This window comes from Sebastes fasciatus, chromosome 18, assembly GCF_043250625.1.
Source record: "Sebastes fasciatus isolate fSebFas1 chromosome 18, fSebFas1.pri, whole genome shotgun sequence".
Lineage (NCBI taxonomy): Eukaryota > Metazoa > Chordata > Actinopteri > Perciformes > Sebastidae > Sebastes > Sebastes fasciatus.
The window spans coordinates 18,251,559-18,267,308 of NC_133812.1; the positions used below are offsets into that span (position 1 = coordinate 18,251,559).

Consider the following 15,750-nt stretch of genomic DNA (forward strand, 5'->3'; position numbering starts at 1 on the left):
TTAAGACGACTCGAAACATAGGTCAAATTAAACACAAAACAACATTTATTAAAAAAACATCACAGTCCATGACGTATGGCATGTGTACCGGGCTAAGCTGGTCCTGTTCCAGGGAGTTGAGGGAGAGCTGCAGCTTCGTGCTCTGATCTTTATTCAGGTTTTCCCAGCGCTGCCTCATCTGCTCCAAAGGAGACAAGGTGTCAGACTCCAGCAGCACTCCTCCTGGAATGGACACTTCACTGCGGGAGGGAGAGAGGCGAGCAAAAATCAAATCACAAAAGCTCCTCATAAAGAATTCATGTGTGACAGAGAAATGTTTGCTCCTCTTGTGTAAGAAGAATAGAGGGAGGAGAAAAAGTACCTGTCCCCATTGGGTGTGGTCTGTTGGCTGAGTAACTCCTCTCCAACACTGGCTACAGACTGAAGCAGCCTCCTCTGTTCAGCTACTTGCTCCTGCAGCTCCTAGGAGGTCAACATACAGCGTTTAAGTGGAGTATATAACCTAATCAAATAGATTTGCCCCAAACATGACAGCCATTTGGCACTCCAGACAGTCAAAACAGGCTCAACTGAGGCCTGTTAAATATAAAAACTATGCAAAAGTTCAGCTTCTTACCCTCTGTCGAAGAAGGTTGTCGTGGTGTTGCTGTGTGCGTGTGGATCTGGCCTGGGAAAGCCAATCCTGAACATTAGGACTCTGGGACAGAGATGAGTCTGGCTCACTGTCCTCCTGCTCCTGCAATGAACCCTGGGAGAAAGACAGAGGGACTTCGACACTTAATTAAATGCTCAAAAACTTTAACAGGAGAAAAAAGGACAGGAATAAAGTTGATAAAGTTTGTGAGTGAAGAACAGAAAAGGGAATGTTTCCTTTTTGTTTTAGCGGCTAACTTTGTTTCTTTGTATCTGTAACTTGTTCCCGTGTGCGTTATTTTTGTTCCCAAGAGTGTTCCATCTAGTCCCGCGCTACTGTGCTGTGATTGGCTTGTACTTGTTGCCTTGACTTTTCGGCTCATTTTGAAGTCTTTGTCTTCAGGGCTTTCTGCCAGAAAAGATTTATTTCAACCCAAACCATGATCTTTTCCTAAACCTAACCAAGTACACTTGTTGCCTAAACCTAAGGAGATTTCTAGCAGAGGCAAACTCCTCCCATGTGCGCTCAGTTTCTGTAACCAGTGTAGCATGACAGTGGCTTTAGCAAGCTAGTAATCTAACTAGCCAGCCGCTAATTGAATACAATTTAACAATTAAATGCTTCATCCACACACTCTATCACAGCGTAGGAAAGTACATTGCTATTGCCAGATAATTCTCCAACCATAGCACAGTAGTTCTAGCCAGTACTAGCCAATTACAACACAGTAGGGCGGGACCAGGCAGAAATAAATAATGCATTCTGCGTTGGTGGAGGTGAACCCCCGTGACCCTGTCGCTAAGCAACCATGACATTAATGTTTTTTTCTCCGACGTGGAGTGATACTGAACAAGCAAAGGAATTAGACGTAATAACTATGTGCTTATATCACAGCTATGAACCAGTCAGATTGCTTGATTTGAGTTCCTGTGTTGTAGAGTGACTTTGTGAATGAATAAACATCATTATTTACTAAAGAGCATCTTTAGGGGAGGCCAGCAACGAGGGATTTCATTTTAGGGAAAATCCTTTTCAGTGGAATTTCAGAGATTTAAGAACAAAATGTAGTTGTTTTGAAAAGGGGAAATGTTGTGTCATCAAAAACACACCTGCTGCTGTACATTTAGTGTAAGCATGTGATGAGGTAGCATCCTTTTGTCTGTTGTTTGAGGCCCATTGTGAGACACACAGGCTCTTTTTGTTCCACAGTGGAAAACAGAGGACTTTTATGAAGAAGCATGGCACGACCTTTAGTATTTGCACAATACTACCATTGATACGGTTACACAGTGTCACATAATGCAGCACAGCACAACAAAAATGACACAGAGGCAGGGAGGATGGCAAAGCTGGGTAATGGAAAAATGTGTGGGAATGCAGAGGGGAAGGGAACTGAGGGAGAGGACCATAGACCACACATGACCTCACCTGTATGCCAACTTGTTTGTCCTGCAGCATCTGCTGCAGCTCCATCAGGCTGTCTTTGAGGGAGTGCAGTTTGAAGGTGAGCTGCTCCGCCTCTCCCTTGGTCTCGGCCCGACCCTCCAACAGCAAGCTCTCGCTGTGGACGGACAGCTCTGACAGATACGACACCTTCTGCTCGATCTCAAACAGCATATTCTGGAAAGATGAGAGTTACAGGTGATAATAAACAAACTGCAACCTAAAATCTTAAATAGCCATCTCGTAATCCTGACCATTTGCAGTAACCTGCCTTAAGAATCACTCATGTGGAAAAACATTAAAATCTTCCTTGTGTAGTTAATTATGCCTACATCATTAAACAGCAGGCATACATGCCAAACATATAGAACCGCAAAAATTAATCAAGTAGTTGTCAACTATTTAATTAATCGCCAACTATTTTGATCGATTAATCTTTGAGTATTGTTTTAAGAAAAAAAAGTAAAACTTCTATTATTCCAGTTTCTTAAATGTGAATATTTTCTGGTTCAACCCCTCCTCCGGGGTCTTGCCGGTGCTTGTACGAAACATAAACACTATGGCAAGTCACTTACTTAAATAAAGATTAAACATGACAATTAACTTAAGTCTTTGCTGTTATTTGATAACCGCTAATAAATTAATGAATAAATTGATGCAGCATCCTTCAGCGTGCTCAGTGTTTCTGTCCCCCCATGTCTCACACTTCTTAAGATCCACTTATTATTACATCCATTCTCATACTCTTTTTCAAGCTTATTCTGTTTCCCGCTAAATCCTTTTCAACATATTCCACTCACTCCCCTCTTACATTACCTAACAAGAGGAACAACAGAAAAAGAGACCCTCCCTTTCCATGTCCAGACTGTGAAGAGTGGTGCAATTGCATGAAAGTAAAGGGGGGATACAACCTTAATCCCCATCTTTCACACGAGGATACAAGGGCCCTTGACAGAAATGGAGAGGTAATTCTAATTCACAGAGAATTCTTCCCAACAATAAAGAGCGTCACTATGTAAGTGTTTTCCTTCTATCCATTGCTGTGACTCAAATTCCTCTCTTTTGGCCCAAAACTCTTAATGTTTTGCTTTGATTAACACAGCTACAAGACAAGGTGGAGTTTGTTATATAGGGCGATACAATGTGTGGCAGAAAGTTCAGACTCAGCAAAGTATTCGATTAAGCACCGACCCATGAGAGGCTACGCTTAAGTGGTTTCTGAGCTGCTTACAGTGTGGTAATTTTCTTGTAGTGTGTACCTGTTTAAATGAACCGACTGGTTGTTTAGTGAATAGTTGACAACAGCTGACAAACTGAAATCAGCCGCACAAAACTGAGGTGCAAAAATATGTAACTATCCTAGTTCAGAAACCTGATTCACCCGATATAACATTTAAAAGACAAATTATTTTTTATATATCTTCCTTTTCATTCCTTGATTTTTTATTGCTCCCTCCCTTTCTGAGTTGCTCCACTTCAATGTCTTCCCTTTCTTTCACCACTATTCCTCGCTTCATCTCTCTAGCCTCATATCTTTTCTCACATCTTGCCCTTTCCATTGGATCGATACTGCAATTATCTACGTTTGTAGACAGTTTTTAGCCCCTGTAGATGAGGATCCGCATGGGACCACCTTCAGACCTGAGCTCCACGGGGAACATATGTGGGCTATAATCAGCTTACCATCTCCCAGCTGCTACAAACACACACACACGCACGCACGCACGCACGCACGCACGCACGCACGCACGCACGCTTTCCTGATTTCCTTTGCAACAGAACTAACATTATTACTACTGAGAAGCCAATTATGGTGCATCATAGGATGAATTTTTAATCATTTTTAATCATACCAGTTTTGGTATGGAGGAGTTCAAGTTATATGCTTCCACAAAGAAGCTGCCAAAACGGCACTTTGTTTTCTTACGCAGCGCAATTTAAAATTAATACTTCAGTGCAATATCAATCAAGATACATACACATAAAAGTCTTTGTCAGTGACAGAACTGCCAATGAAAAGCCGTTACACCGCACAAGTTAAACACGGTCACTGAACAATCTTTATAAGGACACATGATTGTGGATCAGTGACCGCTGCGACCATTTAGCCATGGATGCTAATTACCCCACAGATAAAGGTGATGTTACCATAGAAACGGGATTAGTGGGATGGTGGAAGAATGTTTGAGGACAAGAAGAGGAGGGTGATCAGAGGGTCAGATCTCGATCCTTATCCCAATGTCCTAGTCCTTAAAAAAAGTGTCACTTCATCACTGCAGCTAGAATTATTCTTCGTCACTGGAAGAGTCAGACTCGAACACAGTTTACCGGGTGGGTTAAGCCAGAGTTGATGATGGATAATGCTTCCTTTGAATTGATGATGGCTAGTTTAAATGATAGCAAAAGAACATTTTACCAGGTCTGAGATCGTTTTTTGAATTATATAAAAGATGGAAATAGGTGCCTATAACATGGAAAGGGGTGGAAGACAATTATTTAATTTTATGTACCATCTTTCATAGTTTAGGATATATGGGATACAGTATTTAGTATGAAATGACGATGTGCTTTGTTATGTTACCGTATATTTATGTGCTGTATTTTCTTTTCTTTAATGTATCTTTATTTAACCCTCTGAGACCCACAATAGACCCCTTTTTTTTCTTTTTTAGGGGGGTACAGGGGATGTTCAGGTGTAGGAGGGGTACAAGTCAACAGTAGATGTCACATAGCAGTGGTGTACATCATCTGAAAACTTGGAAAGATTAATTTGAGATGTAGCTCAACACTGTGTGTCGAGTTGTATTATGATGAAGTATATGATGGCCATTCCCATGCTATATTATGTCTCATAAGTTGTTGGAGCAATTTTGGGGTTGACATCATTTGTTACACAGATTTGGTGCTAAATTTAACCATTTTTTACCGCTAAAGAATTGATAAAAATAATCAATAATCCCTCCAAAATACCACATTAACATGATTGTATTATTTATATTGTTTATATATATTTTTTATGTTTCTGCTTGTTTGTTTGTTTTTCTTCATATTTGACTAATCCAAAATTTTAATAAAAACTTCAGTGACAAAAAAGAAATAAAAAGTGTCACAAGTGACAGAAAAAGTCCCATATTCAGTGTAGGTTCTGCAAACGTCTTCTGTTTTTTGAGGGTGAAATGAACAGTTTATGCGTGACTAAAATAGTAACAGTAACGTAATACTGAAAACAATGAATCCCAAGGACAGTCACTATTTCTGGAACAGTGAAGCAGCCAGATACTTCACTTTAGCCTTTGATAGCTTCCTCTTTATAAAACAGCAGCATACAGACATTCATACGGTGCCTAAGGCGTTCGTAGGACACTTTTCCTTGACTGTGTCAGTTGAGGAAAACTTAAAAGAATCTTCACATATCAGGACACATCACACCATCGACTGTGGGCATCATTGTCATCCTTGGGAATCTTAATAAGCTCTAAATCTGCAAGTCTAATAAGTCAACCAGTCAGTCCAGCTTTGGATGAAAGCAGAGATGTCATTCTCACCTGGCAGTCCATGAGCTGCTCCTCCATGTCCAAGTCCTCGTTTTGGGGCTGAAGGGCAGAGCTCAGAGTGGCACGAGTGCTGAGCAACCAATGGTCGAGCTCCTCGGCCTCGCTGTGGTAACGCTGCAGCGCCTGTTCCTGTCGCTGCTCTTCTAGCTGTTCGCTTAGTCTCTCCTGTAGAGGTCAATGTGACAGATATGTTAGATTCCACAGGTAAGACAGTTCTGACACTTTAGTAAAGTTCAATGTAAACAAGAATGAAAGTATGGGAGATGTAAATGAATATCATATTTGAGCGCCTACATCCAGCAGCTGCCGTTTCCCAGAAGCCTTCATTCGAATGGTGGCCATCCTCTCTCCCAGCACAGTGAGAGTAGACTGGAGAGCCAGTTGGTCGCCGGGCTCCCCGTCGCTGTCGCTGTCTGCCAGCTCCTCAGCGAAACACGTCTGTAACTCACCAATCTCTTCCTGCAGCATCAGGATCTCATCCATCAGAGCCTGGGCAGACAGAGATCAAAAAAGTGTGAGAGGTGATATAAAAACAATGGTGTGGAAAAAAGGATTAAAAGAAGTTGGAGAAAAAGGAAGAAGAGGCTGAAAAGAAGATGGCGAGAGACAGCAGTAAAAGGGGGTTTGTCCAAATTGCCTGACAGCAGCGTTACAAAAAAGGAGCTGTATCGGCGGCTGTGAAGTTGGCATAGCAACGGAGAGCAGTGCCATGCAGTCTGTGCAACCATTGCACTAGCTAGTGCAATATTAAACCCCTCAATCATTTTCTCGTTGCTTGTCTTAAGTCAGCTTTGTGTGTTCCCCAAGAGATTTATTCTGTCTGCCTTTCAATTTAAACTTAACAAGTACTACTACTTCCAATGTTATTATCTGTACTGCACTGTGCTATCAACTTGCCCAATATCTCCAGACCTCTCTGTCCCCTCTCTCTCTCTCACCTGGTGTGCAGCCATCTGGCTCTCGGGGCTCTTGTTAGGCTCCAGGCCCTCATTGAGCGCTGCCTCGATGGACTCCATCTTAGTGGAAATGGACTGGAGGGACTCCTGATAGTGCTGCTGTCGCTCCAGAGCCTCGTACAGACTCTTCTGCTTCTCGCTGATCTGAGGTCAGAGAGAACGGGTAGGAAGAAAAAGAAAGAAATGAATGACGGCAAGATCGAGATGGCAACTGCAGAGGACGAGTTAGTGATTTTATCAATTTAATATCAGTTAAAGTTTCAGTCCCAATTTTGGCAGTAGTGTAGTCTTGCTAAATATGCACTGCTCCCTGGTTTTGTGATAACTGTCATAACTGCCCAATACTGTCCCAAATCCTAAAATTGTTTCCCTATTTAACTGTGAATTGTGCCGAGTTCACAATAAGCCATGAGGATTTCCTTTTTTACTAAAGTATTTTTTTTTGGTTAGACAAAATACAATTTCAAATGCAGTCTGATACATTTTAATAAAATCCCACAACATAACTTAATCTAATGCACCATTACAAATTTACAAAATAAAATATAAAAACATAACTTCAAAGGTAAGTATGATTAACAATTTATAAACAAACAAATTACATAAAAAATAAATAAATACAATTAAAGGTAGGAGGTTAAAAAAATAAAAATAAAATAAAATTAATGAATAAAAAACTTCAGAACTTCATACCATTGGATTTTTTTAAATACATTTTCTAGCTGTGGCATTAGGAAACATCACTTATTCATACTTATACTTGTGTTTACACGTGAATTAATTGGTTAACTGTAGCTGATGATGTGACGTACCACGTTCTTGAGTGTTTCCCAGGATCTCTGCAGGTCATCCAGGTTAGCAGCACTGGTCTCCATAGACGGGTCATACAGCTCCTGGAGGGGCGCTCGGCTTAAGGCACCTCGACCCTGTGGCACAACAACATGGTGAGGGTACGTCTCACTAGTGTGTGAGAACGGTGTCTAATATATGGTTGAAGAGGTTGTGCTGGTTCTGATATGTCATAATGTCCTCAAACATACTGTCAATGAACAAACAATGAATTTGACTTGCCACATTTGGAGGAAATATGCCCACATCTGCTGTACATACAGTACAAACATATAAGTATATAATATATACAGTTGAAATAAAAATGTCTCTCTTATTGAAAATACAGAGGGGCACACATTTCTCTTGTAGTTTAAACTGAAATAGCAACTAAAGTATGTCATGGGTTAAGGGTTATGGCAGTTCTTGGTTAAAGTAAATCAGACCAGAATCTATTTTAGTAGTAAGCACTATCTATGACTCATGAGTTAGATCTGTTTTGTTCTTTGTTGGATGTTTCACTTCAGCAGCATCCCACTGAGGTCCCATCAGATTAGTTTAAACTCTCTCCCATGATACTTTCCTTCGATCACTTTCCAACTGCCTTATTGATTTTAGTCTTCTTTCAACAGTCAGGCTCACATGACACGTCACAAGACAAACATACTGTCCTTACATTTCACAATAATAGCTAAAAACCCAACTATGACCTTTGCTGTTCTCTCCCAGAACAACAAAGTGCTTCTGTTTCACTGCTGCATCATTCTATAGACCACACAAAAAGCCTACTTTATGCTAAGAGGATAATGACACCTTCTCATTCTCATCTCAGCAAAAAAGCAAGTGGCAAACAAATTTTTTCAGCAAAATAAATCTGCAAACATAATGCTGATAAACGGGGAAAGCAGCGGCAGCACAGCAACTCTCCCGCTGTTTCAAACATCCATTGTGATGATGGTGGTGGTGATGGGGAGTTCATTGTTTGGTGGTGGGAATCAGGTGGTGGCGTTGGGATGGGATGGTGTGCAGAGTTAGCATGTCCATCTTAACAAGTCATAAGTCTTAAAATCTTATATTAATTGAAACAAAACAAACTCTGACATAAGATAATACTTATCATAATCCAATGCAAGCTCACTTGCTGCATTACTCTTCAAATGTAAGTTATTTAATAGTCAATGTTTTATTATGAAAATACACATTTGAATTTTAAATTTCCATGAAAGAAAAGTTATAAAAATGTTTGTGTATGCTGTCAATTATAGTTCTTGGAAAGAAAAAAAAATTGCAAAATCTGAATCGACAGGTCAGACTTTTAAAAGAAATCGGAAATCAGAACTAGCCAAGAAAATTTAAATCGTGGATCTCTACAAGCAGCACTAACACTGTTATTGGGTACATAAGCATCTTTGAGACATGTTTATCTGCATTGGAAAACAGTAAAACAATCTCATCCCAGAGTCAAATAGTTTTCAGTCATTTCAAACAGAAGATGTTAAGACTAAATATTTGGATGGTGACTCATTAAGATGGAGATTTTTTGCTGCACAGGTTAAGGTGGTGGTTTCTTGTGATGTTAGGCGGAGAATTTGAGGTGCAAAATGTGAAACGGACGGTGGTAGTATGGAAGTTGGGCAGGTCAGGTAATGCTGGAGGGCTCTGGAGGTAACCAGGGTGGGGTCTGCAGTACCTGGTTAAGAGGAGCGTCAGCGTTAGCCCCCGGTGAGGGGGAGCGGCAGGCAGGGGGAGAGGAGACCTCGCTGTTGGTGCCCTCCTCCCCTGACTCTTCTGTCACAGGGGAGAGGAGTGTGTGGCAGCGGCCCGCTGTCATCTGACCGCACATACACACCGCACATCAAACGCGCACATCAAAAGAAGCAGGTGGAGGAAACGGGAGGGGGACCAAACAGAAAACGCCCAGATCAGAGGAGTGAGGAGACAGAGAGAGAAAAATAAAGAGAGAGAAAAAGAAAAATTAATGGGGAAGTGCAGGTTAGGCAGATTGCAGTGCTGATTAATTAGACAGTGAGTAATCAAATAACAGTGAGAGGAGACCAGTTAGATCACATTACTGCTATTGACACCAAACACTGCAACGCTTTTGCCATAGCACAGCATTTCAGAGACATAATTTACTGTAGCATTGCTCTGTGATGGCAGATGGACAAACACTGGATTCCTCTGGCAATCAATGAGCCACTCTGATTTTTTCCAGGATACATCAGGGGAAAGGAATGGCCATTACCGGGAAGTTGAAAATCACACAAGTGCTCACACCACACACGTACTGTAGAGTTGCAGTTTCAGAACCACAGTAATTTCCTTTCCATCACAGACACACTTCCCTTGTAAGTGGCAGCCAGACATCCATATCACAGATGAGATAGAGCCTATTTAAGCTATGTTTTACCAGGAATACTCCTCTTTAAGAACTAGAAAAGAACCACTCATACACTCTATGATGCATGAACACAATTAAATATGACATTACAAGTTATGTTCAAAGACAAAAAACACTATCTTAACAGTAAGAACAAGTCCTGAGAAATGCAGAGGAAGATCAAGGCTCAAACTCAAACTCAGCATAGCTAAAGCATTGCATAGCTAACCGAGAATACAGCAGCAGCAGCAGCAGCTGTCCTGCAAGCAGCACAGTTGTCTGTGGGCCTGCATGCTTCAGTAGAGAGGCAGAGCAGAAATGTGAGCCAAGCCCTACTGGGCTGCTTCTTGGCAGTTACTGTAGTGCAGAACTTGGCCGACTGACTCAGGACCTTGTTATATTTGGAGGACTTTTTTCCCGGGCTTTATGATGCAATGCAACGCAACGCAGAGCGTGAGCACACCGTCCCAACACTGTGGTAACAATTACACAGTGCTAAATATGTTCAGCAATAACAAATCAAGGATATCAGCAGTCCTAGCAACCCGTTTATGCCACACACGCAAACTTATCATGCTCTGCTCACACACACATGCAGTGATATCCTGTTTCCTGGCCTGCTGAAACCAAACACACCACAAACAGCAGTAACAGAGCAAAGAGGGGAAGAAATCTGAATCAGAACGAAAGACACACAGGAAGAGAAGGTAGTGAGGTGAACACATTAGAAAAATTTACTTTCAAGCCGAGGATGACATACTGTAGTAGCAGGCAGACAGAATCAGGCTAATAGAAAGCAAAGTGAAGTGACACAGCACAATATCGGTGCTACAGACAAGAGGAGACAGCCAGAATAGTACCACTTGAGGTGTAGGGAAGATGAGGGAAAAAAGCTTTTGGCCTAAAATCTGTAGTTCTTTTATATTTACCTGTCATAGACCACTGAATAGATTCACATGAGGCCCTGCAGCCCAATTTGAGATTAAATACCAACCCAGGGGGTCCTCATTTTGTAAGCTTGGAATTTAATTGCACAGATATAACTTTGTGCACAGTAACTGGAAACGGTAACCTGTAATCATCTGCAGACACCCTCTAATTTGGGATAACTTTAACCTAATTACATTATTGTGAAATGAACTGTAAACGCCCTCTACAGTAGATACTCCACAGGGATCCCTGGGGGCCCCTATTTTCCACTTTGAGAACCAGTGGTCTGGACAGAAAGGGAGAAGCTACACATGTAAACACAAACACAGGCCAGACAGGCATGCAGCCATGCAGTATGTACATGTGTGAGTCTCTGGGTGATTGTGTCCAAAAAAGGCTTTGCCACTCACCATGACGACAGAGGGGTGTGCTGGGAGCTGCTTGTTGGCGGCGCCGTTGTTGGTCGCCACAGAATTGGGCAGCTCCTCATCACTCAGCTCGTCCATGCCGTCCGAGAGGCCCTCCACCTCGTTGACCGTAAGCAGCATAGTGGCGTGTTTGGCTTTCACTGTCAGCATCTTGCATTTGGAGTGGAGCGAGGCGATCTGCTCCTGGTAGCCACGGATCTTCTGGGCCAGCTCCTGTCAAAACATCCCCCACAGACAGAAAACACCACCACCCCCAGGGTCAGGAGAGTGTGGTTCAGTCCACAATGGAAGATCAATAGTTCCTGGTTCTATAGGATCCTGAGAGAAGGGGGTGGTTGAGTTGGTTCAGCGTTGAATGTTGTGCCGGTGTGAGAGGAATAAGTGGAGTGGACGCATTCTCTTCTCTCCCCGGTCTCTCTTGCTTTTGGCTTCACAGTGTGTAAGCCTAGAAAGTGAATAGCACTGCCTCGCTCTCTCTCTCTTTCTCTCTTCTATATCTCTGAACCAATCAGAGCAGCACAGAGGCGGGTGACTCAGAGCAGCGGTGAAGCCAACAGACAGGATGTTTGGTTGAGAGAGAGACCCTTGCAGAAATAGTTCAAAAACCCTCAGTCACTCCCTCTCGTACACATACACAAATGGCAAGGAAAAACAGGAAGTGATCTCACTGCCTGCACCCCCCCTTCCTCTCCCTGCTGCTTCCCTCCTCCACCAATCCTCTGGATAGATTCCTTTCAACAATAGAGAGTCGTAAGGAGAGAGGGAGGAAGAATGACAGAGTCAGTGTCAAATTACAGCTATGGCATGAGCCGGCCGGGTCCAGCTCCTCCTTCTCCTCCTTCTCCTCCTCCTCCTCCTCCTCCTCCTTCCACTCCCTCTGTCCCGCAGATGGTAGATGCACTGATAATCAGGTCACGTGACTAACTGGGCCAGTGGAGTTGAAGCTCAGCTTAGAGATCAAACTCAGACATAAACACACTGCCATGCCAAGTCACTCTGCAGCACTGGAGAGCTTGTAGTAACAAGAAAACATATCTACAAATGCCTGTTTATATATTCCCTGTCAAGTACTGGAAGTAGATACAAATCTGCCAGAACCACGCGGGGAGAGTTAAAACGTAATAAGAAATGTGTTGCCTCTGGAGAGATTTGATCTGTTCCTCTGCAGGTCTTTGCCTCTCTCAGTCTGCCAACCCCCTCCTTCTCGATTTCTCTCTCCGCATTGGAGATCAAATACACTTACTCAGCAAAATGAAACTGCAACAAAAAGTACAGGCCTTATCTAACACAGGTAAAAACCACCTACACTGCATCAAACAGGAATCTATGCAGATTATATTTGCATGTGCCATCAGATAAAGGAAGAATGTGAGTGAGTTAGGCTTGTAGAGGCACAACACAATATTCTCCCAAAACTGTACTGTACGTGGTGGCACTGCTCTGATAACACCATGTTAAAAGGGGATTTAAAGCTTCAGTAGGCAGAATGTTTTTGGGCAAAAATTCCATAATAACCTTTCAGCATATTGTTATTCAAGTGTTCTGAGAGAAAACCAGACTTCTGCTCCTCCTCATGGCTCTGTTTTCAGGCTTTAAAAAATTTAGTCGTGACGGGAGACTTTGGCCAATCACAGGTCATTTCAGAGAGAGAGCGTTCTTATTGGCTGTTCATTCAACGGATGAAACTCTCAATCAATGAGAAAGTTTGCTCCGGCTGGTTGGGCGGTGCTTGCTATTTCCTCAACTGTTCTCAACATGGCTTCCGGGTCACAAACTTTCTCATTTTACAGCTAAACAGTACACGACAAGATGTTTCTGACAACATTTTAGGCCAGGAATAGGCATTACAGTAACAGAATATTGAGTCATATTTGATCAGCGCTGCCTAGTTTGACCATTTGACTGGCGTTCGGAGACGACGCTAATGGTGAAAATCTTGGAGTGATTTTTTTACAGCTCTTTCAAATTTGATAAACAAATTAGTTCAGTTGTCAAAACTAGCTTTTTCCAGTTAAGACTTTTAGCCAAGGTAAAGGCCTCTTTGTCTCCCCAAAGATCTCAAGAGAGAGTTACCCATGCTTTTATTACCTCTCGGTTAGTCTCTTTGCCGTCTGCAGTTAATACAAAATGCAGCTGCTTGCCTTCTCACTGGAAAAAGAAATCACATATCACCCGTTTTGGCCTCCCTCCACTGGCTTCCTGTCTGTTCCGATTGATTTTAAGAATTTATTGCTTGTTTTTAAGGTTTTAAATGGGCTGGCGCCACCTTATCTTGCAGAACTATAGCATCTTCATACTCCAGTTAGAGCACTGAGGTCGATTATTCAGATGCTCCAGAACTAGACACAAAAACAGTGTCAACCGAGCCTTTGAGGTGGCCGCCCCTCATCTCTGAAACAGCTCACCTTTTCATATTAAAACTGCTCATACGACAGAAACATTTAAGTCGTTAGCGTTTGATTAAGTTGAGCTTGACAGTTTGATTTTCTTTTATGCTGCAATTATTTTACTAATCCTATTATGTGCATATTGTGTTTATTTGTTTGCTTTGTATTTTGTGTCTGTTCAGCACTTTGGTTACTGTGGTTGTATAAATGTGCTATACAAATAAAGTTTGACTTGAATTATCTTGAAGGGTTGCCCACAACTACTCTAAGATATACAGTATATTTCCTGCGGCCTCAACTTCTCTTTTTATGATGTTTTACACTGTTGCAAAGTACAGAAATATATAATGACTCAACTTCCACTTTTGATATTGACGTCGGCCTCATTAGAAAAGCCATTTTTAGAAATCAGCATATTATCGTCTTTAAATGTCAAATGAAAGGCCCTTTGAGGCAAGTGGCAGCTAGTATCTTATAGGATCTTCTGTTATCCTGGTTTATTAGATTCTTTAAAGATTTTTGATGTGACGCTCATCTACAGTCAATCTCCAAAAGCTCTTTAGGTCTTTGTTGCTATGCTGTTATTTCACAGGCTATTTTGTCATAACAAGCTGTGCACTACGTGAATAAAGACTAATGTTAAAGTGCATTATATGAGGCTGTTTTTCATGGTTCAGAGGAGGCGCCTTTGCTTCCATTAAAAGGAAATCCTCATGCTACAGCATACAATGATATTTACTGTATAACTTGTTGGCAACAGTTTAGGGAAGGTCCTTTTCTGTTTCAACATGACAAAGCCTTCAAGCATCAAAGCTGAGTCCATAATTAAATGGTTTGGCTTGACTGGCCTGCACAAAGCCCTGACCTCAACCCCATCCAACACCTTTAGGATGAACTGCAACGCCGACTGTGAGTCTAAGATAATCAGTCAGAGCTCGACTCATATTTTAATACACATATGAGAGACAAAGCATATGACTTCTCTGACCTCGTGGTGGTGTATTTGAGCCTGAAGCTCCTGTATGTTGCTGGTGGAGACAGGCCGGTCCTGAATGATGCGGTGAGCCTCTTCTATTAATCTCTGGAGGTTCTTCACTTCCTGTTCATACTGCTCGTACTGCACCACAGCCTCCTGGGAAAGAGGAAACATAACAAGGTAAGGCTGAAGCAGCATAATTTTGAAAAACAATCATAAAATGTGATGCAAATTATTGATCTCTGAGGGTAGATGATCCTGTCTCTTGAGAAACATGCTGAAAAACATATTCATGCTTTAATTTCAAATAGATTAGACTAGCCCCTCATGGTTGCCTGCCTACGTTGCAGCCTCTCTGTCAGCCTTAATGTCTATCTGCCCTTGTTTGAATGTGTTGCATTTTTCTTTTCTTTGTAAAGCACTTTGAGCTACATTTATGGTATGAAAAGTGCTCTATAAATACTATTATTATTATTATTATTATTATTAATAATATTAATATTAATATTAATATTATATTAAGCAGTTTATCTCAAATATGACCCTGAGCTAGATCAGATAGATTTTTTGCATCAAATCTTGGTGTGTTTGGTTAAAATGGCTCAGATTTTTTAGATGTTTGTCCTCCAGATAGTCACAGAAGGTCACCTGCTCCTTCCTCTGAAGGCTAATCTTCACTACAATGAGCTTAAAAGCAAAATCAGCCAAGAACCAAAGGATTGGAGGATAATACTGGTCTGATGGGGGCTCAACAAAAACACAGACATTCCTGAGACGGCCTGTTGGGACACTGCAGCAGAATTCAGAGCAGCATGTGACAAGCCAATGTAGATGTATAACTATATAGCACTTCTAACAGGGAAACAAATGACCAACTATACACCTCAACGGCTTACACAATTTTCAGTTCTACCGTTTGTAACATGACAGATAATTTGGTAGTTTTAGCAGGGGAAAAACTAATAAACATAATGTTATACAATCAAACACTTCTCTAGCATTTGTATATTGTAATACTGCCCTCTACCTGCAGGATGTTGCACTGCTGGATGGTGGTGTGCTGCAGTTGGCTGGCCTCCTGCTGCAGAGTCTGAGCTGTGCGGCAGATAGGCAGGCTGGCCACTACCTCCTCTGGTAGGCGGAGGGCGCTCTGACACTGCTGTACTGCCGCCACCTGCTGCTTGAAGCCTTCCATTTCCACCAACAGACGCTAATGAAGGAATGAAGGGTTGTT

At 41.9% G+C, this 15,750-nt stretch overlaps 1 protein-coding gene across 11 annotated transcripts in view; it reads right to left on the reverse strand.

Annotated features, from left to right (window-relative positions):
* The window catches only part of LOC141755761 (nesprin-1-like), a 97,312-nt gene that overhangs the window by 29,729 nt on the left and 51,833 nt on the right, over positions 1 to 15,750 (reverse strand). For 10 of the 11 annotated variants that reach the window (XM_074614936.1, XM_074614942.1, XM_074614940.1 and 7 more), the window contains 12 exons: positions 15,544 to 15,726; positions 14,529 to 14,672; positions 11,136 to 11,366; positions 9,106 to 9,246; positions 7,400 to 7,513; positions 6,570 to 6,731; positions 5,926 to 6,120; positions 5,623 to 5,796; positions 2,063 to 2,254; positions 617 to 748; positions 362 to 462; positions 89 to 239 (listed from right to left, as the gene is read on the reverse strand). In XM_074614936.1, coding sequence (XP_074471037.1) covers positions 89 to 239; positions 362 to 462; positions 617 to 748; positions 2,063 to 2,254; positions 5,623 to 5,796; positions 5,926 to 6,120; positions 6,570 to 6,731; positions 7,400 to 7,513; positions 9,106 to 9,246; positions 11,136 to 11,366; positions 14,529 to 14,672; positions 15,544 to 15,726 — 1,920 coding nt within the window. The remainder of the gene's footprint in view (positions 1 to 88; positions 240 to 361; positions 463 to 616; positions 749 to 2,062; positions 2,255 to 5,622; positions 5,797 to 5,925; positions 6,121 to 6,569; positions 6,732 to 7,399; positions 7,514 to 9,105; positions 9,247 to 11,135; positions 11,367 to 14,528; positions 14,673 to 15,543; positions 15,727 to 15,750) is intronic. The other variant, XM_074614941.1, reaches the window with a different exon arrangement.